The sequence below is a fragment of the Dreissena polymorpha genome, chromosome 7 (assembly GCF_020536995.1).
Source record: "Dreissena polymorpha isolate Duluth1 chromosome 7, UMN_Dpol_1.0, whole genome shotgun sequence".
Lineage (NCBI taxonomy): Eukaryota > Metazoa > Mollusca > Bivalvia > Myida > Dreissenidae > Dreissena > Dreissena polymorpha.
The window spans coordinates 5,369,640-5,396,745 of record NC_068361.1 but is presented as its reverse complement, the minus strand read 5'-3'; the positions used below and the strand labels follow the sequence as shown (position 1 = coordinate 5,396,745).

At 36.8% G+C, this 27,106-nt stretch overlaps 2 protein-coding genes across 6 annotated transcripts in view; both read right to left on the bottom strand.

Annotated features, from left to right (window-relative positions):
* Positions 1-404: 404 nt before the first annotated feature.
* Positions 405-2,232, bottom strand: LOC127837390 (mechanosensory protein 2-like; the record flags this gene model as incomplete). Its single annotated transcript, XM_052364398.1, has 4 exons — positions 405-596; positions 1,154-1,334; positions 1,567-1,622; positions 2,041-2,232. Coding segments are annotated over 4 exons (516 nt in total), but the record flags the coding sequence as incomplete, so codon positions are not given.
* A 1,550-nt stretch (positions 2,233-3,782) lies between these two features.
* The window catches only part of LOC127837385 (stomatin-like), a 105,474-nt gene continuing 82,150 nt past the window's right edge, over positions 3,783-27,106 (bottom strand). For 4 of the 5 annotated variants that reach the window (XM_052364392.1, XM_052364390.1, XM_052364388.1 and 1 more), the window contains 3 exons: positions 18,285-18,488; positions 17,228-17,283; positions 15,197-16,003 (listed from right to left, as the gene is read on the bottom strand). In XM_052364392.1, coding sequence (XP_052220352.1) covers positions 15,736-16,003; positions 17,228-17,283; positions 18,285-18,488 — 528 coding nt within the window. In that variant the 3' untranslated portion in view covers positions 15,197-15,735. Of the gene's footprint in view, positions 4,539-9,383; positions 9,440-10,795; positions 11,000-15,196; positions 16,004-17,227; positions 17,284-18,284; positions 18,489-27,106 lie in introns of those variants that run through there. The other variant, XM_052364389.1, reaches the window with a different exon arrangement.

Genomic DNA, 27,106 nt, shown 5'->3' with positions numbered 1-27,106 from the left:
AAGAAAAAAAGATTGGCATATAGTTTACCACATAACATACAACGTGTCACATTATCACCGATTATTAAAGATATCAATATATCTTAGTCCAGTACTTTTGAAATTAAAATTACACAGACAAAGTAACATTGTTACAACAACATGGTGACGTTGTTAAATCCTTTGCGATGTAAAAGGTTCAGCCGACACCATCGTGACGTATTAGGATAAGCAAAACGCAGGCAAGTCTTTTTCTGGCTTTATTGCGAAAGAGAACCGAGCATTCGACATTTTGTGTTCAAAAATACGTTTGGGTATTATTATACTATGTTACTGTAGTATTGATACTCAAAAGGTATGAAATTATTTGATTTGAGGGAATTTATTTTACAGAAGAACATTATTTAAGTTATCGCTATTTTGGATTTTTGTACATAGACTTTGGAAAAAATAGCCAGTTTTTGCTTTAAAAATCGTGACAACATTAAAAAAAAGGCATGCCAGATGACGTCATAGGAACGTCATCTCATCTACTTCTTGCTCGGCTGACTCAGCATGTCAATCGGTAGCGGGAAAATGATGGTAGAGTTGCGTTCAGCGGCGATCTGATTCAAAGTCTGACAAGAAAATACAAAGGCGATTGATTATTTTCAAATTACGGTAGAGCTAAATATAGTATTGAAATTCCGTATAGAGCTTGAAGGTTGTTTTATAGGATGACACAGATTTAAACAGATTTTGAGCACAATGATCAAGCTTATTTGTAAAATCCATTAACACTTGCACTGTTTTAAAAAAAAGTTCAGAGTGATCATTTATGTGGTCTTTAACTATCATGGCGACTTCACTTTTTTCATCCGAACTGCTTGGATTTATCTATAATTCATACACCTAAATCTCTCGAAGCCATACGATATCAACGTTCGTGTGTAACATGCATTATAATTGGTGAAAATAGGTGAGCTTATTTTACTTCCGAGAATGGGAACTTACGTAATCGTTGCGCCCTTTCTTCCAGAGCAGAAGTTAATATCCAAGTTTGAAAAGTCCATTTGTAACAAGCGGTCTGATTGGTCAGAATTTATGTTGTCATTTATGTAAAAATTGAGAACGTCTAATAACTGCAGTTAGATCTACATCTGTTATCGTTATGAATAAACGTCTGGGAACTCACCTGCAGGTACCTGATCTGCATGGCCGCCGGCGACTGGCTCATGATGTCGGCGGCTTCCTTCAGAGATCGGGAAGCCTTCATCTCTTCTTCCGCTAAGATCACTTTAGCCCTGGCGTCCCTATTGGCTTCCGCTTCCGCCGCCATGGCCCTCTGCATCTGAACCGGAAGTCGAACGTCCTTCCTGAGAAGCGAGCATTTTAAAGCAATGAAAACGATTGTTACCGGCACCGTTTACTATTAAAGTGAAATACGAATCCAAATTTTTGTTAAACGCATTGGTTTCTGTTGTGTACAAAACATGTTTTTGTAAATATATATCGATAATATAATATACATACATACAAAAATCACAAGATCCTCATTTATTAAATAATGGCTTAAAAGTATCTAGTGCGGGCCCTTGTTTAACTCACACTTCCACTCTATCCACGTCCATTCCCCAGGGGTCCGTCGCATGGTCCAGTATCGACTAAAAGTGACAAAAGCATATTTTCCATGATATTAGAATGCTGTTTGCCTCGGCACATGCGATGAAAGCTTTTAATTACTTAACCGCATTGAACACTGACAGTTAGTATATAGCAAATCACACCTCTAATAAACAGCGTGTAGGGGAGCAAAGACACTAAATCCAGTGAGCTTTAAGTGTCTTTTGCCAGAAATATTTGAACTTTAACGTCACATTTTATAACGCGATTTCTTTTTAAAAAAAGAAGACGGAAACGCTTGGTTTATATATGCACCTTCGTAGTAAATACTGCAGTGTATAACAGTAAGAAACTAACCTGATGTTATTGTTAAAGCGCTGTTTTTCCTATAGTATTTTGATTGAAGGAAAATGAAACTTTGATAAGCAATCTCCCATTTCTTTGTTTAAGACGATCTACCTGCATCGTGTGAGCGATACTCTCGCGGTCGCTGAGAATTTCCGAGAGCACTTTGGTTCCCAGCACGTTCCTCAGCGTGGTCGCGGCCAGGAGCTTGGTTGAAGCGTGCGCATCCTCAACGTTTATTATCGATTTGGTAGCGTCGAAGATTTTAGCGTAGATCACCGCGTCCACCGCCACTGAGTCACGTGACAGAATCCAAAATTAGAGACGTTAGATCTACTTTCAAAATAGAAACGTTTTCAATGCAAACGCTAACTATTTCTAAAATTGGAAACGTATGTACATGTATTTATATTTGATTTATCGGTACGACGTTTTGCGGACTTCGTTTTAGCCCAGGCCAAAAAAAAAAATAGGTCCGTTTCCGGTAGGTAGGTAGGGATTTTTTTTTTTGTCTTTCGGGTACTAGAATGGAAGACTACTAAAGCTTATAAGAAGAAATACATGTACATCTTATATTGATAAATATATGTATAATATTTGCTTTGTTTGCTTTTTTCCATATTTATTGCAGAATGTATTAATAAAATTTGATACTTTTATATTACAAACTATTCAGTAAATATTGAAAAATGACACATATTCATTGTAAAAATTTAAAAGCCAAAATCGACGTGGCTACTGGTTGCATGGGCGCAACCATTTTGTCAAATAATAACCGTATTAGCCAATGAAATCGCCGGATTAAGCGCAATAGTCCAAAGTCAAAACGGTGTAAAAGGACACAGGTCAAAACGTTTAAAACAAGTACAAAAAAATTTTTTTTTTCGGCACCCCAATAAAAAGTTAAGGTTCGGCGCCGATTCGGGAGACACGGTCGGGCGACCGGAAATCGACCTATTTTTTTGGGCCCCACCTGAGCAAAACGTTCTCATGATGAGCTTTTGTTAATCACTTTGTGTCCGTCGTTTGTCGTACGTCGCCATCATTAACTTTTTTTTAACAATTTAGAATGCAAATGAATTGTCCTATTTTCATACAAGTTGATCATTTGTTAGAATGATCAGGCGCGTATGAAGCTCCGGAACATGTGGCGTCACGGATGAGATGGTTTCGAATCGTCGATGTCCTCCCGACATTTTTATTAATGCCGATGTAAAACACGACTGTTCGTGTGTATGTTTTCTTAAACCTATGATTCAAGATAATGTACCGACCAAGTTCGAAACTAAGTCATACTTTTGAGCTTTTAATTACTTGGAAGTATGGCTTTAATGAAATCTTGTAAACGCTCTGAAAAATCACAGTTTTTGTTTGCCCACTCGCCATGAAACTTTCTCATATAATCCACTTTTATGATATCTCGGTCAAGCCTAAAACTGGTTCCGCCTCTTTGAAAAACATGTTTATAGGGGGCTGTAGGGTAAGAGGGGACGTATACGGGACCTAACCGGGTTTAAGTGAGGTTAGTTGGAACTCTCTTTCAAGATGGCGTCGTTTTCGTGTATTTCGTGAATGAGTAGCGGATATTTTCACCCGGTAAGTCACTTTATATGAATATTTCTTGTAAATGACTACGCCATTTCGGCCATACAGTGTTTGCGATAACTTCGTTTGCCCCCCCCCCCCCTCCCCCCTCTTGCATGGTAATGACCTTATCTGACTAGAACGACTGGTGAACACTGTCGAGTTCAACTGTAAAAAATCCCCATGAACCTCGCTCAGAACACTTGTTTTAATGATATCTCAACAGAGTTTAACTAAAGGGAAGTATTAGAAGATCGAAAGACAAGACGATACAGAATTTCGAATATTTATTGAAGCTTGTGGTTCTATATTGCACGCTAGGACACATGTAAGGAAATACATAACTATGTCATAAAATGGAATCATTAAGAAAGAACTGGAGAAAAAAATAAGCACTTATAAAAACTGACAAGTGCATATAAACAAATATATATTAATAAAAGCAAATCGAACTTTCTTCACGGACTGTTTTTTGATAAAGTAATTTGTTTCTTAACTCTTGTCCACTTGTGGTAAAAATCGATATAGTAAACACGCATTGTTTATTCTTTTACATCATATCCATTTGTTTTGTTCACTTGTTGCTGTTCATATTGTAGCAGTAGTCTTAATTGAAGTCAGGGTAATACGCATTAACATTTTATAGGCGCTACATCCAGAGTTATTTCTTCATCAGTCAGCCAAGCACATTGAATTGCATTAACGAACACGTAAAATATATTGTTTCTTCTCCAAAATCATTCCATTCGCGCACGCGCGATTATTTCTTCATCAGTCCGCTTAGCAAATCGATGGGCAGCGGGAAAATGATGGTCGAGTTCTTCTCGGCGGCGATCGAGTTGAGCGTCTGCAGGTACCGGATCTGCATGGCGCAAGGCGACTGGCTCATGATGTCGGCGGCTTCCTTCAGTGATCGGGAGGCCTTCATTTCTCCGTCCGCCAAGATCACCTTGGCCCTCGCGTCCCTAGTGGCTTCAGCTTCCGCCGCCATGGCCCTCTGCATCTGAACCGGAAGTCGGACATCCTTCCTGTGGAGCAAAAGCAAATTCCCCATAATTTGTTTGTATATAACGAGTCTTCTTCATTGGACTTAATTCAAGACGCAACCTGACAATATACATATTGTATATGACTTAGTTTAAGCAGGCTACTAAAAACCAAACAAAAAATACTATTTTTTTTACAAGTAACCGAAAGTCAAACGAATGTAAAGGTAACCAATAACAACACAATAAACATGAAATAGACGTCGAAAGTTCACAGTTTACGAATTACAGATATGATCAATAACGTATTACTTAACAGGCAAGGTCAAACACAATACGATGTTTACGCATGGCCTTAAAATTAATAGTTTACTAGTAGCCGAACAATATACCGGAAACCGAATGTCAAGCAAAATACAGGTAATCGAATATCAACCAATATACATTTAACAGAATATCAACAATATACTTGTCGCCAAATATCACCCAATATACATGTAACCGAATATTAACCAATATACATGTAACCAAATATCAACCAATATACATGAAACCGAATATCAGCCAATATAAATGTAACCAAATATCACCAACAATACATCTAACCGAATATCACTAAATATACATGTAACCGAATATCAACAAATAGATGAAACCGAATATCAACCAATATACTTGTAACCAAATATCAACCAATATACATGTAACCGAATATCACCATATATAGATGTAACCGAATATCAACTAATATACATGTAACCGAATATCACCAAATATAGATGTAACCGAATATCAACCAATATACATGTAACAGAATGTCAACCATTATACCTGTTGTAAAATGTCAACCAATTTACAGGTATTTAAGTGAAAACGGATATATGGTTAAACGGATTTCAACATCAACAACGGTATCCGACTGTCAAACAATATACATGTGCATGTAATGGAATGCCAACACAACTTTTGGTAACCGATTGTAAAACAATTTACATATAAATTATTTCAAACTTACTTCAAACAATACACATATAACCGAATGTCAACGATGTCCATGTAACCAAATGGTAAAAAAACTCATGCAGGTAATCGAATGGAAAACAAACACGTAACGAAACGTAGAAATATATAGGTAATATCTTATGTCAAACAAAAGATATCAGGATAAAAACTGTTTAAAAGGGTAACAAACACATGTTACAAACATAGATTTGTTACCTGTACATATTTTTATATGTATTGATAATTTTCACAGTTTAACATTAAACTTGGAAGCATAAGCCCGAATGTTAGAGAGATCTTGTATCGCGGTCATCGTAAGCTCAGCCTTGAATCCATGCAAAACAAACGGGCCGTGCTCTAAGAAAATGGGGTTTAATGAATTTGCGAAAAGTGTCGTTGCAGATTAGCCGGTGCAGTCCGCACAGGCTAATCAGGGATGACACTATCCGCTTTAATGTTTTTTTTGTTTACAGAGTCTTTTCTGCTCAAAAAAGACAGTTCAGACGGAAAGTGTCGTCCCTGATTAGCCTGTGCGGAATGCACAAGCTAATCTGGGACGACACTTTACGCACATGCATTAAACTCCCTTTTCGCAGAGCACAGCTCAAATCAAAATAATGGATTAAACTCTGATTTACAAAAAAATTACATGTTTGTTGAAGAAGAACTTTGTTTTACGCCATTTTTAAAATTTAAATCCGGTGCTTTGGAAAAAAACAGTTAATAGTTGCTTAAGTAAGGAGGATTGAGGGCCTGTCTTAACCAACCGATTCTAAGACTCAAGTCTAAAAATAAGGAATATGCTCAGGACTAAAAGCTTTTATAATGACTTAAAAGTTGAGTCTAGCATGGCAGTTAACACATATATTTACAGGATTATTTATCTAGAACTGTCTGTAAATAACAAAGCACCATTTCCAGTATGTATACATTCAAACTCTATGTGTTATTTTCTTTGGTCTAAGTCTATTCTGTATGTATACATTCCAACTCTATGTGTTATTTCCTTTGGTCTAAGTTTATTCTGTATGTATACATTCCAACTCTATGTGTTATTTTCTTTGGTCTAAGTTTATTCTGTATGTATACATTCAAACTCTATGTGTTATTTTCTTTGGTCTAAGTTTATTCTGTATGTATACATTCAAACTCTATGTGTTATTTTCTTTGGTCTAAGTCTATTCTGTATGTATACATTCCAACTCTATGTGTTATTTTCTTTAGTCTATAGAGAATACTAGGTTAGCGTTGAATACAGAGAAGTTTATGTTGCGAGGCTTAGAACGCCGGAAGCGCGAGCCTTGGCGAGCGCTTTCGGTGTTCGAGCCGAGCAACATAAACTTCTCTGTATTCAACGCTAATCCTAGTATTCTATTTATCCCATTTGATTTTTTCAACGTGACATTTAACATATATAGATCTAATAACCTTAACATAAATTTTAATTCAGTCATAAAAGCGCTTAAAATCTAACAAATGTAACCATGCGTAGTGATATACATGTATTTGTTCTGGTACGCAAAATAGTCTTTAAAAAATTCACACACAAACTGTAAAACAAGTAAAAATATCACCATATGCCTACATTCAATTTTACGCAGTTTGCGAATTTTAATACATTACGACCGCGAAAAGATGATTTTACTTTACTATAATTCATTTTATTTTCGAAAGAAAATGATCAAAATCCAATATGGCGGCGATTGCTCCTGACAAAATGCTGTCGTTGTCAACATTTATGTACACCATCGACGACCTAGTTCTGGCTACCATAACTTTAAATGTCACTTTTTATATTTGACTGGCGCGACTTTGTACAGGTCTGTCAATACTAAATAAACTGTACGCTGAAGTTTCTTTAGCTATCGACGACCTTGACAATTTTGACGAGTAAACAGACCATTGCAGCGACTGACACTTCATTTGACAAAATATACAGGGCAATACGTTTTCCGACTTCGAACGACGAATTTAAGGACGCACAGAACGTGTTTTTTATATAATGTTATAGGTATGCCGTGTGTGATCCGATGCATCAATTGCGCCCATGTTAAAATCATTTCCCCGAGAACAGGGAACGACAAAAGTACAAACAAAAATCAAAACACGTAAGACTAAGAACTAGTATCTTACCTTTAATTATCCTTTAAAATCCATCTATTAATCCATTTAACTCAATAATTGACGATATTGCATCTAGGGTCTTTAGTTATTATTTTAGCATACTTAAATAAAGACCCTTATGCCATTCTATCACTTAATTCAAATGAGTTTATGAACGCGATAAACTTTCTTCTTCGTCACACGCTACGTCATACATTACTGCTGTTCAAATGAACCGGAGCAGTTTATCTAATAATAGCCGTTGGTAAATTCGGTTGCATTTGCAGATTTCTGCATACAAACATAATTATGTTTAAACTTGCACAATGTTTTATTTATCTATGGTAAATGCCCTTGTTGTACGAAAAAATAATTTAATATATAAATACACAAAGAATGGAAAACATTCCAGTACACAACAGATAAATGAGTAGAAAATACCCGTGTACAAAATGGGACGTTCCCAATTCCAGTGTGGTGCTATTTTTACCATCTTATACTTTACACAGCTCTATGCCTAACGTGAATTAAATAGGAAAGCAAACATAGCAGATTATTCATGAACTGTGCGATATGTGTATGGCTTGTTGTACATTCTTAATATTTAAGTTAAATGTCAAAAGTAGATCTATATGCTTTGGTTATAAACAATGCACATTACACGAAATAAGTCAAATGTGATCAATTGACAATTCAGATATGTCGACATACAGTACATGAAGAAAACATGTGAAATAAGTCGCGTTTATAATAAATCGTCAAAAAAAAATGGGGAAAATGACGCAATAAGTATGTCATTTTATGACGCCATCAATCAGCTGATTCATTATACGGATGGCGAAAAATTATGTCATATGACTAGATTTAAAGGTTGAAGGTCGTATAATTTTGAAGCTTAAGTTTTGTCGACTTTGTTTCTTATGAAAAATCATTCAGTGGTAAATTAAATATAAATAAAAAAATAACAAAACAAAAATTGTGTAATTTTATATTTTATTTCAACATTTCTTTTGGTGAATGTGTCATATATATTTTTTTCTGCAAAATATGCACATTTTCTTCTAATGGGTGACCTAAAAATTCGACCAATGAACCAAACAATATCGACTAATTTTAGCGCATATCGCATGACGTCATTTAAAAAGTAGTCCGTGCACGCGACAGGTATATTCCACAGTGTTGAATACAAGCAAGTATATTCCACAACGTGTTATACTGTCAATGTCGCGGTGAAAATGGGATAAAAGTCTATTCTGTATGTATACATTCAAACTCTATGTGTTATTTTCATTGGTCTAAGTCTATTCTGTATGTATACATTCCAACTCTATGTGTTATTTTCTTTGGTCTAAGTTTATTCTGTATGTATACATTCCAACTCTATGTGTTATTTTCTTTGGTCTAAGTTTATTCTGTATGTATACATTCAAACTCTATGTGTTATTTTCTTTGGTCTAAGTCTATTCTGTATGTATACATTCAAACTCTATGTGTTATTTTCTTTAGTCTAAGTTTATTCTGTATGTATACATTCCAACTCTATGTGTTATTTTCGTTGGTCTAAGTCTATTCTGTATGTATACATTCCAACTCTATGTGTTATTTTCTTTGGTCTAAGTCTATGCTGTATGTATACATTCAAACTCTATGTGTTATTTTCTTTAGTCTAAGTCTATTCTGTATGTATACATTCCAACTCTATGTGTTATTTTCTTTGGCCTAAGTCTATTCTGTATTCTTAAGACTAAGACTGGGTTGAAGTTTAAGCGCACGCGAACTCACACTTCCACTCTCTCCACCTTCACTCCCCAGGGGTCCGTGGCGTGGTCCAGGATGGTCTGTAATCAGAAATACAAATTTTTAATAGAAACTATTTATGTTATTATTCTTAGGCCTATTTATCGGCAATGAGCCTTTGTTTTACACTGTGTGCGAACGCCTGGGTGGGGTTACGACGTGGCAATATTACCAACTGACCAACCATCTAAAACGTGGTGATCCCAGAATGGCAGTCTCAGCTTTGACTGCATTCGGATAACCACATGCACAACGGACGACACTTTCCTCTTGTAAAGGAAGGCGGTATGTGTACGCATAGATTAAGCTCAGTTTTCACAGAAAGCGGCGCCATTTTTAAGTAACCTGTTTAAAGATTGTCAAAATGACCTTTCTAAAAAATAAATGCCATATATCACAAGGATGCACATACTATTTTCAAACAAAGAGCAAATAAGATAAATGACATAGAGTAACATTTAAAGTACTGCTGCGTTATTGAATAATCATCCATGAAATTAGATTTAAAAAATTCGAACATCTGTGAACAGGTCCCATAAAAATATAAAGCTAGATAAAGTGAGGATTTTAATTGACGGACGTAGAGAGCGGAAGAGGAATTTGGATCAGATGTGTCGCTTTGTACGAACTGACGAGTGAAAAGAATAACTGCCGGTAGGGCGGCAACAGAAACACCCTTTCTAGGGCTACGTTAAGTTAAATTATCCGTTGTTTTCTTTTTGTTAGCACACGACTTTGCTACTTTAACAATGTTTTACAAAAAGCTACATAACACAAGTTTCATAAAACAAATAATGTCGTAAATCAAACCGGACCGTCCTTTCATGCCTATGAAGACATCATTAGAATTTCAACTAAGTATACACAATCACTTCTCCGGATGTAAGCCGCATTTTTTTCAAAGAGTGAAAACTTTAGTATGCTGCGATCAATCACGCAGAACGTTTGATATTAATAAACTGTAAGATAATGTTTATTCGTCGGCAAATATTCGTCATAATATTGTGTTTTCAATGTCGTTTTCGTCGACATTAAATCGTGGATTTCTGAATTTAATTCTTAAAAAAACAACATAAAGATTTTCTGCTTTGGCCATTTTTCCGATGTGTTAAATTCTTGCATCGGTCAACCGAGAAATCAACAAAAATTACTGTCCCATGCACAGGTGTTGGGCGAGTGGCCAATTTACTGAAACACTAGCAATATGTCAAAAATCAACATTGTTCATCACTTTTACCAAATATATATTATATCAGAATTTCTTTTGGTCAAAGTGGTGAAACATGTTGTTTTATGACATACCGGTATTGATAGTGTTTTAGTGAATTGGACGAGCGCCCAACACCTGTGGTCCCATGCATATACTAATGTTTTATAGTACCACATAGCTTACGTACTTGCATCTGCTGGGCGATAACCTCACGGTCCGATAGTATCTCCGAGAGTGGTTTGGTTCCCAGCACGTTCCGGAGCGTCGTGGCCGCCAGGAGGCGCGTCGACGTGTGCACGTTCTCCACGTTACAAATCGATATCACGGCGTCAAAGATCCTCGCGTATATTACCGCGTCAACCGACACCGTCACTGCATCACGTGACAGAATCTAAAAATGAAGAATACAAAAAGTACACATCTATTTTAAATGGCGCATTGATATTTTAATCATAAACTATTCGATAATAATGCGCGAATTGATTAATTTTAAAGATTTATAGATTTTTCTCTTTCTCTGTCGTTTTTTAAAAATATAATAACTCCTTACATAAAATGATTACGTTATATACGGAATAGTTGGAAGCCCTATTTTGTATCAAAAGTAAGGACATGCAGTGCTTCATGCATAGAAGGTTATACTCTACGGTTATACATAAGTTATACGTACAAAGTTCAAAGTTACTAGCAAAACAGCTTGTGCCAATTCTACGTTCGTTAAGTACTGAGGAAAGTAAGAGAAGATGTTTATTTTAATAGAACGATCAACTCACCTCTGAAAGTTTTCTGTTTTAGAAACTTCGAGGTTGACGATATGCTATGATGCACTATTTGAAAAATCACACTGCATAAAAACCACTTTAGAAAAATAGCAATTCATTTAAACCCATCATTCTTAGTGCCTCAGCGGAGGAAAGCCGAGTGGGTTGCGCAAATTGTCGAAATAGAACAATCAACACAAACAAGAGGGCCATGATGGCCCTGTATCGCTTCACTGTTGTTTCTTTGCGAAAAAAACGTGCAATGCGCATGGGTTGAAATGTACTCAATCATGTGACTTTCTCTTTCTATCCCTCGTCCCACTGGAGGTTTAAAGTTGGAAGGGTGAGCATTTTTATATATGGAAAAAGTTACTACCGTGTTAAATAAACAGACTTAAAAGCCCGGGAATTGTTGCACAGGTCCTTTGCTTATAACGTCGGTACATTTATCTCTCCAAAAGATATTGTCGTTCTTTCTATTTCACATATTTAGATGCTGAAGATCAAATCTACGCATTTGATTTGAAACAGATTCACAAGACCCATAGGAATCAAAATGCCTTAACCCTTTACCAAACGACACATGTTGGACTTTCCAAATTTGAAAGAGGTTGCAGACGTCAATTACTAGTAAATTAAAATGGAATATGAAGGACATGATCAGGTAGGGTAGAAATAATTGTGATAAAAGGAGAAATTGCTCATCAACCCACACATCCCTAAGACCAACAGGCCTGAGAATATTATGATAATCTAAAGATTATTTCTTTATATTTATAAATGTATTTAATTAAGTTATACATTTGACTTCTAAGATCAATTCATAACTTATATTTAAAAAATTATAAAATGGTTAATTTTATATTCATTCAACAATTCATGAGTCACGATTCACAAATGGAACAATGAATCATTAGTTATTAAAAAGCAGCATATACGATAGTTAAGAACATTGCACTTTATTAATTTCAACACTTTCTCTTGGATACAAAGTTTGAGTTTACCGTGCAGTATCATACATTGAGTTTTCTTGAAATAATTATGTTCATGGAAGTTGTGTTTTTAAAATCAATAATATATTATTAAACTGGTTTAAACACTACAAAAAAGACATGAAGTTAACATGTCATCCAAAATATTTTCATCCGGATATATGGTCACTTTCGACATATTTAAATAAAACCCGACTTTTTTCAGTTTGTAAGAAAAACATTCATAACACATGTTCTTACTTCAATGCCTTTGTAAGCAGTCACCATCTGACTTAAAATGGCACTAAATGACAGGGTTTTATCTCATGTTTACAAGATGTTGATGTTGTTGTTGGTCACAGCCAAACGGCCGCAGTAATCCCCACTGGTAAACGTCATATGTTCAGTTTTGTGACCCCGGGGCCGGGTCAAATTTGAGCCCAGGGGAATAATTTGAACAAATTTGGTAGAGGACCATTAGATATCACTACATACCAAATTTAGTAGCCCTAGGCTCTATGATTAAGAACAAGAAGATTTTTAAAGTTTGCACACAATAGGCCTTATTTAAGCATATGTACATTTTTGTGACCCCTGGGGCAAGATCAAATTTGTTCCCAGGGGCATAATTTGAACAAACTAAGTAGAGAACTATTATATGTCACTACCTACCGACTTTTGGTAGAAATAGGCCCAATGGTTATGGACAAGAAGATTTTTAAAGTTTGTACAAAATGGGCCCAATATAAGCATATGTTCAATTTTGTGACCGCTGGGGAACGGTCAAATTTGATCCCAGGGGCTTAATTTTTACAAACTTGGTAGAGGACTTTAAGATGTCACTACATACCAAATTTGGTAGCCCTAAGCCATACGGTTATAGACAAGAAGATTTTTAAAGTTTGCACAAATAGGCCTTCTATAGGCAAATTTTCGATTTTTTGACCTCCCAGGGCAGAGTCAAATTTAACCCCTGGGGCATAATTTGAACAAACTTGGTAGAGGACTATTAGATGTAACTACATACTAAATTTGGTAGCCCTAGGCCCAATGGTTATGGACGTAAAGATTTTTAAAGTTTTCACAAAATAGGCCTTATATAAGCAAATTTTCAATTTTTTGACCCCCCGAGGCAGGGTCAAATTTGACCCAAGGGGCATAATTTGAACAAACTTGGTAGAGGACTATAAGATGTCACTACATACCAAATTTGGTAGCCATTGGCCCAATGGTTATGGACAGTTAGATTTTTAAAGTTTTCACAAAATAGGCCTTATATAAGCAAATGTTCAATTTTTTTACCCCCCCCCCGGGACAGAGTCAAATTTGACCCCAGGGGCATAATTTGTACAAACTTGGTAGAGGACTATAAGAAGTCACTACATAGCAAATTTGGTAGTCCTAGGCCCAATGGTTATGGACAAGAAGATTTGTAAAATTTGCACAAAAAGGCCTTATATAAGCAAATTTTCAATTTTTAACCCCCCCCCGGTCAAATTTGACCCAAGGGGCATAATTTGAACAAACTTGGTAGAGGACTATAAGATGTCACTACATACCAAATTTGGTAGCCATTGGCCCAATGGTTATGGACAGTTAGATTTTTAAAGTTTTCACAAAATAGGCCTTATATAAGCAAATGTTCAATTTTTTTACCCCCCCCCCCCCCGGGACAGAGTCAAATTTGACCCCAGGGGCATAATTTGTACAAACTTGGTAGAGGACTATAAGAAGTCACTACATAGCAAATTTGGTAGTCCTAGGCCCAATGGTTATGGACAAGAAGATTTGTAAAATTTGCACAAAAAGGCCTTATATAAGCAAATTTTCAATTTTTAACCCCCCCGGGGCAGGGTCAAATTTGACCCCAGGGGCATAATTTGGACAAACTTGGTAGAGGACTATAAGATGTCACTCCATAGCAAATTTGGTAGCCCTAGGCCCAATGGTTATGGACAAGAAGATTTTTAAAGTTTGCACAAAATAGGCCTTATACAAGCAAATTTTCAATTTTTAACCCCCCGGGGCAGGGTCAAATTTGACCCCAGGGGCATAATTTGAACAAACTTGGTAGAGGACTTTAAGATGTCACTAAATACTAAATTTGGTAGCCCTACACCCAATGGTTATGGACAAGAAGATTTTTAAAGTTTGCACAAAATAGGCCTTATATAAGCAAATTTTCAATTTTTTCACCCCCGGGGCAGGGTCAAATTTAACCCCAGGGGCATAATTTGAACAAACTTGGTAGAGGACTATAAGATGTCACTACATAGCAAATTTGGTAGCCCTAGGCCCCATGGTTATGGACAAGAAGATTTTTAAAGTCTGCACAAAATAGGCGTTATATATGCAAATTTTCAATATTTTGACCCCCGGGGCAGGGTCAAATTTGACCCCAGGGGCATAATTTGAACAAACTTGGTAGAGGACTATAAGATGTCACTACATACTAAATTTGGTAGCCCTAGGCCCAATGGTTATGGACAAGAAGATTTATAAAGTTTGCACAAAATAGGCCTTATATAAGCAAATTTTCAACTTTTTGACCCCCCGGGGCAGGGTCAAATTTGACCCCAGGGGCATAATATGAAAAAAATTGAAAAAGATTCACCACATGAACATTATGAGAAATTTCATAAGAATTGGACCAGTAGTTTAGGAGAAGAAGATATTTAAAGAAAAAGTTAACGCACGGACGCACTGACGCACACACGACGGACCATGACATAAGCCCCGCTGGCTTTTGGCCAGTGGGGCTAAAAACTGGTATGGATTTCAAATGTGCACTAGATCGTTTCAAAACGCTATTCTCATTTAAAACAATACTTTTGAGCAAAAACCTGGATGGACATATTCTGGTATAAAGACTTTATTGATACAATAAGTACAAATTGACAAAACAACCTAAAACATGTTACTAACACTTTAATCGTTTTTTTTTTAATTATGGGAGAAATGTAATTGGAAATTGTGAAACCGCTTTATGGTTGAATAAGAGCATCACTTGTTATGTACATGTCCATACAAGACAATGATTTTCTAAATGTATTGTACATGCTTTGTTCAAACAAAATAATAACAATATCAATTTTAACAAATAAACAGTTATTAAATATACATTTAATGTGAATTTCTTTCTGTACAGTATTACAATGGTTGGCCATCTTAATATATATATATATATATTATTAATTTAATATTTGCCCCATTTATTTACATTTCATTTTTTAGGTTAGTCATTATTCCTAGGTATCCCGTAGGTAAATGTTGATAGATGCATAGCAATAAAAAAACAGTGCCAAGGAATAACTTAAACAATGCTAACAATAGTCTCAAATGGAGTGTTAATATATTGTTTCTTCTCCAATATCTTTCTGTTCGCGCATCCGCGATTATTTCTTCATCAGGCCGCCAAGCATATCGATGGGCAGCGGGAAAATGATGGTCGAGTTCCTCTCGGCGGCGATCGAGTTGAGCGTCTGCAGGTACCGGATCTGCATGGCGGCCGGCGACTGGCTCATGATGTCGGCGGCTTCCTTCAGGGAGCGGGAGGCCTTCATCTCTCCGTCTGCCAAGATCACCTTAGCCCTGGCGTCCCTATTTGCTTCCGCTTCCGCCGCCATGGCCCTCTGCATTTGAACCGGAAGTCGGACGTCCTTCCTGGGAAGCGAACATTTTAAAACATTTAAAACGATTGTAATCGGCGCATTTGGTTAAGCGTCCATTTAGTTCTGTTATGAACAAAAGTTTTATAGATTATGGAAGTGATATAAGTGGCTAAAACATTGGTAAATATATTGGTAGCGCTGTGTGACTGTATTATCGAAATGAATACCACAACAATCTATAAAACAATCACTAGTTTCTCTTATATTCAAGGGGCCTTTTCACAGATTTTGGCATGTTTTGAAGTTTGACATTAAATGCTTTAAATTGATAAATGTAAACATTAAATTTTACAAGCTCCAGTAAAAAATCAAAAATAAAATTTAAAAAAGGAAAAAAAGTAGCCCGCAGCAGGACTCGAACCAGTGACCCCCGGAATCCTGAAGTAAAAAACGCTTTAGCCAAGTGAGCTATCCTGCCAAGCAAACATAATATGCGTATTTTATACCTTATATACGCAATTTTCGTAGTTTCACAAATGTAAACGACATCAGAACTCTCCAAATTATTCAAACGTTTCGCGTTGCAACGCTTTATAATTTTTAGGGTTTTGAATCGTCAAAAGATGCATATAATGGCTATATTAGACCATGGCAAATGTTCAGTAATACTGTTTCCTCACAAATATCATAACTAAACCGAAAATTTGCGAATTGGAAACAACTTTTCTCAATTTTGTCAATATACCAAACCGTGAAAAGATCCCTTTAAAAGCCCATACACAATCAAAATCAACGAATATTTCGTACAATATTTTCGAAAAATAAAGTGAACACATAAAAGCTCAATGTTCTTTATAGCAATCGCCAAAGTTTCAACGAGCAATCGCCAAAATTTCAACGCTAGAAGTGGTCTAATAACATTGATTTAAAGCGATAGAAACATGCTCAGTTTTTCTTTTTTTGTGGGAAAATATATGCAACACATGTACCAAGTTAGTGTTCGTGTGTCGTATGAATAGATATTCTTGCAGCAAATTAAAATGGAATATGTTGTGCCACAAAAATATAATAACGAGCATTTTGTTTATCGATAAATCTGCGTTACCATACCACATTTAGCGTTGAATGTTTGGCTTTTGCTATAAAGAACACCGATTTTTAAGGGTTAACTTTATTTTACGAAATATTTTACGAAATATTCGTTGAATTTAAGTATTTATGTTACTTTTAAGAACATTTCAAACGTATTTATAATAAAGACCCTTGTAAAACTTACACTTCGACTCTCTCGACCTTCACTCCCCAGGGGTCCGTCGCATGGTCCAGGATCGACTGAAAGGGATAAACCGATAAAACACATTGTGAAGACATAAGAGGGCTGTTGGTCCATACACGTTTAAGTCCTATTAAAGCTGAAAATAGTACATGGCAAATCACAATGGTGATAACGATAACAACGTGTTGTAGAGAGAAGACACTGAATCCAGTGAGCTATAAGTGCCTTTTGTCAGAAATATTTTAACTTAAATGTCACACTGTTTTAATGCGCTTTTGTTAAAAAACGATGCTCAGGCGATATTGTTGAAAACAATATTCAAGCGACATTGTTCAAAATGATATTCAATGCGACAGTGTTCGAAACGATACTCAAGGCGAAACTTTTAAAAACGATACCCAACGCGAAAGTGTTTATACATTACTCATGGCGACATTGTTCAAAACAATATTCAAAACGAAAGTGTTCAAAAGCATAGTCAAAGCAAAATTGCGCTCGACAATACTCAACGCAACACAGTTTAAAACGAAATTCAACGCATAAGTGCTCAATAAAATACTCAGCGCGAAAGTGCTTAAAACAATACTTTACGCAACCGTGTTTAAAACCATACTGACGCGACAGCGATATTCGACGCGACATTGTTTAAACCGATACTCAACGCGACAACATGTTTCAAAATGAAACTCAAAATAAGTATCATCGCGACAACTCTCAAAACGATACCAAAATGACAAAGTTCGAAACACATTACAACGCGACAAGATTTACCTTGAAAGTTAGATCAACAATTTCAACGATAAGATCAAAGCGAATTTTCAAAACGAGATTTTACGCTGAAGTATATACAATGAAAATTACTGCGGAAATATTCAAATGAAAATAACGTAACATTGTTTAAAATAATATTAAACCCCAAATTGTTCAATGGTGACAGATATTAATCGCGGCTGAGTTGAAAAGTTCAATAATACACAGACCCAAAAGTACGTGCATTACCGAACTCAGACATAATCGGACGTTAATCACAGGGCCACAAGCAACCACCCAAAAATACCTGCATCTGGTGGGCGATACTCTCGCGTTCGCTGAGAATGTCCGAGAGTGCTTTGGTTCCCAGCACGTTCCTCAACGTGGTCGCCGCGAGGAGCTTGGTTGACGCATGCGCGTTCTCGACGTTAATGATCGACATCGTGGCGTCGAAAATTCGAGCATAGATGACCGCGTCAACCGCCACAGTGACTGAGTCACGTGACAGAATCTATAAATAGAAAAGAAAACGTCAAACATAAGACAAAAGGTAACCAAACAGTATAGTAAAATAAATCATGCATATTTTATATATTTAATTGCATGAGAGATACGTGGTTTATTCGCGCTAATTTGAAACAAACAAAAATGATTTATTCGATACAAGGGATTCAAATGGGTGCGTTTTGATAACAAACAGTTGACTGAAAATATAAGCAAGATACGCTCGATTATGCAGCAGACTAAAACGGTCAGAAAGAGAAATGGTTACACAGAAACAGAAATTCAAATGTCAGTTCTGTAACGTTTTTATTTGAATGATATTTAAGCAATAATAGACAACTTGACATATAAATACACTATACATCTTTAACTTAAAGAAAACAATAAATATATCTGAACACACGCCGTACCGGTTTGAAGAGACGTCTGAAGCCAAAATTGCATGTACTCGTTCCCTCGTAAAATCGGAACGATCTCAATGCAAGCATTATTCGAAATGTTTTTTTTTTTCGCTAAAAACTTTTTTATCGAAAAGTTTATTTCGTTAGTCAAATTAGAAACATTGACGCTAATTTAAATAAAATGACGCCGATCAAATCGATGCAAAGAGCTCAGTTGGTTGTACATGGTTTGTCATGTGCAATATTTACCAGGTTTAGTTTTTTTGCAACCAAACATATTAACCGATAGTCGTGAAGGTAACAATTTATTTGATGAAACAAAAAAAGAAAAACTAAGATATAATACTTAATTGCATTAATGAACCTGAATGAAACTGGGTACAATAAATAAACAAGCAACCTGTACTGTAGCTAAGGCTACTATTATCACAGTCTATACAAGCGCGAAGGTTTACGAAGCAAATATGGACATTTGTGTGGAAAAAAAAATCGACGAACTAATGGGAGTGTATTAATTTTGTTGACATTAAGAAATAATAAAAAATACTGTTAGTACGTTTGGCAGTCCATAAACTATTATCGGATTTTATTCGATACATTTTCAGGCCAGCTTTGTCAAAAACGTTTATTGCGGGCTGACGTGAATTAAAAGTCGATGCACGTTGGAAAATCCCTTTTTTAAGTGTTAATACTGCTGACAAATAATAACAAGAGCACCGCCTTGCGGGTGCAGACCGCTCATCTATTTTCTTTTTATAGGTGAAGGGACTCTCATTTTCAATCACAAAGGAGGGAGGGGTGGAGTGAAGTGGGGTGCATTGTGTGGGGGTGTGGACATTTATTACATTATCTTCCAAAAATGCCAAAAAAAGGGGAAAAAAAATCGGGAAGGGGGGGGGGGGTGGGGGGTCGGGGGGTCGGGGGGTATGGATTCTTGGGTGCGATGGTTGGACGGTATTTCAAACATAAAATAATAAAAATAAATATTTGTGTTTTTTTAACCGTTTAAAAAAAAAATTGGGGGGGGGGGTGAGGTGGGGGGGGGGAGTAAAGTGTGAGGGTGTGGTGGTTATTTGTGAGATGATCTTAAAAAAAAAAAAAAAAAAAAAAAAGAAGAAAAAAATTTGGGGGGGGGGGGATTCGGGTGGGGGGTTGGGGGGTTGGGGGGGATTCTTGGGTGCGATGGTTGGACGGTATTTCAAACATAAAATAAGCAAAATAAATTGTTTTGTTTTTTAACCTTTTAAAAAAAAAATTGGGGAGGGGGTGGGGTGGGGGGGTATAGTGTGAGGGTGTGGTGGTTGTGAGATAATATTTAAAAAAAAAAAAAAAAAAAAAATAGGGGGGGGGGATTCGGGGAGGGGGGGGAAGTGGGGGGGGGGGGGGCACGGGCGATGGTTTGGGTGGAGTTTATTGTGGTATGTCAGGTAAGTGTTGTTTTGTCAAAGTATCAATCAAATCTAATCATAAATAAAGAAGTTATGGCAATTTTAGCAAAATTTAATAATTTGACCTTGAGAGTCAAGGTCATTCAAAGGTCAAGGTAAAATTCAACTTGCCAGGTACAATAACCTCATGATAGCATGAAAGTATTTGAAGTTTCAAAGCAATAGCCTCGATACTTTAGAAGTAAAGTGGATCGAAACACAAAATTTAACCATATATTCAAAGTTACTAAGTCAAAAAAGGGCCATAATTCCGTAAAAATGACATCCAGAGTTATGCAACTTGTCCCTTTACTGTACCCTTATGATAGTTTGCGAGTGTTCCAAGTATGAAAGCAATATCTATGATACTTTAGGGGTAAAGTGGACCAAAACACAAAACTTAACCAAACTTTCAATTTTCTAAGTATAAAGGGCCCATAATTCCGTCCAAATGCCAGTCAGAGTTACATAACTTTGCCTGCACAGTCCCCTTACGATAGTAAATAAGTGTTGCAAGTATGAAAGCAATAGCTTTGATACTGTAGGAATAAAGTGGACCTAAACACAAAACATAACCAAATTTTCAATTTTCTAAGTATAAAAAGGGCACATAATTCTGTCAAAATGCCAGTCAGAGTTACATTACTTTGCCTGCACAGTCCCCTCATGATAGTTAGTAAGTGTTGCAAGCATGAAAGCAATAGCTTTGATACTTAAGGAATAAAATGGACCTAAACACAAAACTTGACCAAAATTTTCAATTTTCTAAGTATAAAAAGGGTACATAATTCTGTCAAAATGCACGCCAGAGTTATCTAACTTTGCCTGCCCAGTCCCCTCATGATAGTAAGTAAGTGTACCAAGTTTGAATGCAATAGCATTGATACTTTCTGAAAAAAGTGGACCTAAACGCAAAACTTAACCAAACTTTTCAATTTTCTAAGTATAAAAAGGGCACATAATTCAGTCAAAATGCACGCCAGAGTTATCTAACTTTGCCTGCCCAGTCCCCTCATTATAGTAAGTAAGTGTACCAAGTTTGAATGCAATAGTATTGATACTTTCTGAGAAAAGTGGACCTAAACGTAAAACTTAACCGGACGCCGACGCCGACGCAGACGCCGACGCCGACGCCGACGCCAAGGTGATGACAATAGCTCATAATTTTTTTTCAAAAAATAGATGAGCTAAAAAGACATGAGATCGCAAAAAAAACTGATACATAATAATACAATAATTTAATGGGACGAAACTTATCAATCATGGAGTAAGCCCCGTTTTCCGAGAACGATGTCCATGTGATTAAGCCGAAAGAAAATTATTCTACAAACACAATAATGTCCTAAAATGTAATTATCATAGCCCTGCGAAAGTTTCTTTTACAGCAGCATTTTTGTATTAATCGGTTAAGGCACAAAAAACGAGTAACGTTTCCTTTTCAGGCTCATCATAAACGGCAGGATCGGGGATTTCCGACCGATCCCTTTCGACTGTCGCATCTGACTGCTTCTCGAAAACCACGTCCGTTTTCATCGATGCCTTCGATACCTCCTGTTTCACTTACGCTATCGCTGGCTGCAGGGGCTCTACTTTTCTGATAGGAGGTACCTGAATAGCCGGTCTGCTATAGCCTCCCCCGCTGCCTGCTTTCGTCGCCACCGTAAACATGTCGATAGGCAGAGGAAAAATGATTGTGGAGTTATTTTCAGCGGAAATGGCGTGCAGCGTCTGTAGGTACCGGATCTGCATGGCCGCCGGCGACTGGCTCATTATGTCGGCGGCTTCCTTCAGGGAACGGGAGGCCTTCATCTCTCCTTCCGCCAAGATCACCTTGGCCCTCGCGTCCCTCTTGGCCTCCGCTTCCGCCGCCTTGGCCCTCTGCATCTGAACCGGAAGTCGGACATCCGTCCTGAAGAAAAAATGCAGCGATTCGGTCATTTTGCATTATGCATCGTCCCCATTATTCTTTTATATCAATTAATTAACAGTACATTACAATTATTCTATTTATTTAATTATTTAGGGCCTTTTTAATTTTATTTTCGGACACAATTATTTAATTGATGTAAAATCAATAAATTAAAGCTCATTTGCATCGCCCTATTGGGCCACTTTCGCGTCCGCCAGTTTTCTTTCAAGAAATATATCTTTGATTGTGGCTTTCAAGAAATAGAACTGATTGTGAGAGTGTTTTTGTAAACTTTCCTCGAGTGGAGTGGGCACGTGGTCCGACCACCAGAAAGGATAAGCCCCAATCCAATACATCACAGAACTCTGGTGAATTTTAATCTTCAATATTGCAAAATTATTCATAAAATGAGCGATTTTGGCCACATATATTTGACCTCTGACCTTGAAGGATGACCTTGACCTTGACCTTTCACCACTCAAAATGTGCAGCTCCATGAGATACACATGCATGCCAAATATGAAGTTGCTATCTTCAATATAGCAAAAGTTATTGCAAAATGTTAAAGTTGGCGCAAACAGACAGACCAACAGACAGACCAACAGACCAACAGACAGACCAACAGACCAACAGACAGGGCAAAAACAATATGTCCCCCACTACTATAGTGGGGGACATAAAAAATATACGTACATTTCAACCCTCTCGATGTTCACACCCCACGGATGGGTGCCCTCATCCAGTATATGCTGTAAAACATTAAAAGGAACCACAGGAAGTATAAGAATTATGCTCGTGTGTGAACAGATGACACGAAATAGTTAGCATTCTAGTAAATAAACATGAACAAATGCAATGCTATGAATACATATTTTCAAAGTGCATGTGAGCAACTAGCAAACACAATTTTATCGAAATACTTATATCCAAACATAATTCATTAAGCGGAAACATGTTTAACATTTTAAGAAACGGTGACCTTGCAGTGATCCAACTGGCCCTTAATGTATTCACGAGCAAGGTCTGCGTGTAAGCTACCAGCATACGAAAGTTCAGAAAAATACCCAATTTTAATTAAAAGGAAGCATTTTAGTTTTTTAAGAAACAGTGACCTTGATCTTCACCGAACTAATCCCGAATGCAGCCCAAACAAGTTGGGCCGTGCTCTGTGAAAAGGTGGTTTAATTCATGTGCGTAAAGTGTCGTCCCAGATTAGCCTGTGCAGTCCGCACAAGATTTTTATGTAAACGAAAAATACCATAAAAGCGGAAAGTGTCGTCCCTGATTAGCCTGTGTGACATTCATATGCTAATCTGGAACGACACTTTACGCACATGCATTAAACCCCTTTTTACAGAGCACGGCTCAATTATACAATAAGGCCACTCTTACTAAACCCAGAAAACAAGTTGCCGCTAAAAAACTCAAGTTTGGAAGGAAGTTTTTACACTTAAATTCACAAATGTTTACATCAATATCCAAACCTAAACAAGGAAAACTATGATAATGTAAGTGCTACAAAAATTAATTCTAGTTGTCTCCCTTCGTTTAACACTTTAAATTCAAATGCAAATGTTTGGACTATTAGTATCACACCGGTCCACATTTAGTGCATATTTGGTTTTATGACTATAGTCTGTGTAAATACCAACTACTGTGCATTGATTACTTGTACACTTTTGTTTATTTTCTTTACATCAAGGATAATTATCTTTTACTTAATGTGATTAGTCTACATAAGAAAGCGAAACTCTAATAATTATTTTTGTCATTACCACTGAATTAGTTTTAAACATTTATGTCGACAACTCTAACTACATGAAAGTTAGCAATCAATGGCTGACAACCCTAAATATATAAAGGTGGCTTAATAGCAATGTCGATATCTGTGGATCGATCCCCATTCTGTGAGCGTTCTCGGTGTCTCCATGCCAAAAAGACATGAAGTACTGGTTCTTCCCAAGAAAAGGACTCGAGAGTACCTACAGAAGCCTCAGCATTCATATAGAAATAATCATCCATAAATATAAACGAACCTGCATCTGACTGCGATACTTTCGCGGTCCGTGAGAATATCCGAGAGTGGTTTGGTTCCCAGCACATTCCGAAGCGTAGTGGCCGCAAGGAGGCGCGTCGAACTCTGAGCATTCTCTATACAGATTATTGACAGCGTCGCGTCAAAATGCGTGCGTATATCACCGCATCAACTGCGACGGTCACCGAGTCACGTGACAGAATCTAAAAATATAAAGTTATTCATTTACTTTAACTTCGATCAGAAGCGAGGACTAAGCGAATTCCAAATAAATTTCAAAATGTTTTAAAACATGTTTAAACAAAAACAAATAAATTTTAATATCAGCAACGTCCCTTGATTTTAAAGACACTCGATATTTTCCGTATTGGCTCGTATTGCGTTTAGTTTGTTTAAAACAAGTAGCCCCTACTCCGTCGGAGCTCTACGAACTAAAACGGAAACTACCGAATGTCGCCGACAAACGAGGACCAAAACGTGGACAGGCAAACAACATTGTGATCTGTCAAGTTCCACAACCTGTTGCTATAGAAACGATCGGAAAGTTTGAAATTTAACTAGCACTTAACGTGATTAAAAGATCACAGAGTTCACAGAGAGTTACGAAGAGTGCTGTTATAGGCAAAACGCAGTCATGATATGGAGGTTATTTTATTTACGCAAATATGTATTGTATCAAATTGCATACTGTATTTTTTTTTTCTCTTCTTTTGTTGGACACGGTTTTATGAACCATTTCAATGGAATAGCATCAAATGGTTTGGAATCTTGACACAGATCGGGTAAATAAAACTCAGAAATAAAGCGTACATAAGTAAAGTCTACATACCGAAAAATGGTGAAGTAAGTGAGCAACGAAGTGCCAACATGGCGTCAAAACGGCGCGAAATAAAACCGTTTACCAATAAAAAATACCGCTAAAAAATCCGAAATACGAAAACATTTGGTACTGCAACGATATCCTAAATTTTGTTAATATCAATGTATATTAAAATAACATAATATATGTGTAATAAGCGTTTCAGCATGGTAAAAACTTGTAGACGTAAATGTGTAACCTAAAAGAACAAATGTTGGATGAAAATATCACAGCCGATTCTTAATCATAATGAATCGACAGATTTCGGATTCTAAGGGCGTCAACTTCTTAACACGGTGTACATCAAGCCATCGCAAATAAAACTGACGACAGCGTTGAAATATTATCGGTTAAAAAGCACTCGGACAAACGGACGAATGAACCTACGTGTTTGTCGGAAGGACTTTCAACTTAAAAGAAATACATGGCATGACGCAGCTAGATTACTTTTGAATGTAAATATAAACTAAATTTCTTCGTGAGCAAAGCGCATTTATACATCGATTAACCGACTCGCAGACTATACAGAAAAAAAATTTGTCTCAAGAAGAAAATTCGGATGACGTTTCAAAATCATGTCGGCGTTCCGATGACAACCTAAAAGCATGGATCAAGCATTATCAGTGCCCTAACCTAAACAATGACAACATGAAAAATCTATTCGACTCTCGCTTTGGGAAAACGGGGCTTAATGCATATGCGAAAAGCGACGTCACAGATAAGCCTGTGCAGTCGGCTTTTATGGCATGTTTCGTCTCAAGGAAGTGCCTTCTTAGCGACAATCCAGTTTAGGCGGAAAGTGTCGTCCTTGATTAACTCTTTCAGTGCGGGAACCGAATTTTGAAGGCCTTTGCAAACAGTTTGGATCCAGATGAGACGCCACAGAACGTGGCGTCTCATCTGGATCCAAACTGTTTGCTATTCTGATAGTATTCTTTGAAAAAAATCGAAGAAAATGCTAATTTTAGAAATTCAACAGACGACATTTTAGCAGACGACAAATTTCCCAGCATGCAAGGGGTTAACAGGCTAATCTGGGACATCAATTTACGCACACGAAATAAACCCCGTTTACCCAGAGCGAGGCTCAACATTAAGTGTGCTTGTGATTAGTAAATATCGAATTTGATGAAATAGAAAAAAAATCCTTTTTGTTTTTATAAGCATTTTTTTAACAAAACAATCCTTCAAACCACAATTCGATAAGTGAGTCAAACAATTAATATAAGTACATAATGATAACAAATAATTAGTAGAATTAATTGATTTATAGTACGTTTTAAACACAACATGTTGAAATGTTATACATATAATTTACGATGACGAACATTTGACAAGGTTTTTGTAAAAATGGTTTCTGGATATTAGTACACTGGTACGTATTTCAAAAGTTTTATTTTACGCATATCTTGTAGTCAATGACGTGTTTACATTCATGCAATGAGGTGGTCGTACAAAATACGCAGTTTAATCTATATATATGCGCGCTATCTGCGTCATTTCAAAACTGAACATTTTGCAACCCATAATTTGGACATTTGCCAACTCTCATGTGAGCAAACGACACAATGACGTGACGCAGAATATTTGATCAAGTATAGCGAGTTGCTAATGCGATTTAAAGATTAAAATCCGCGTTTTATTTGATGATAAATATTACGTTATTGCCGTTTAATGCAAATAAGCCGTGCTCTGTGAAAAGGGGGTTTAATGCTTGTGCGTTAAATGCCGTCCCAAAATAGCCGACTTAACTAGATTTTAACTTAGAAGAGACTTTCTTTAAACAAAAATATCGTAAAAGCGAAGGGACGCCGTAAAGACGCAGTAGTAGTTGTAGAGACTTCGTAGGGTCGCCGTAAGGTCGCCATGGACGTCGTGTGGCCGCCACTCAAACCCACAGAAAATGATCATTGACTGCAAGGTGACCGTACGGCGACCTTATTGCGACATTAGTACGTCCTTTGTACGTCTATTGCGTCCTCAGAACGACTATG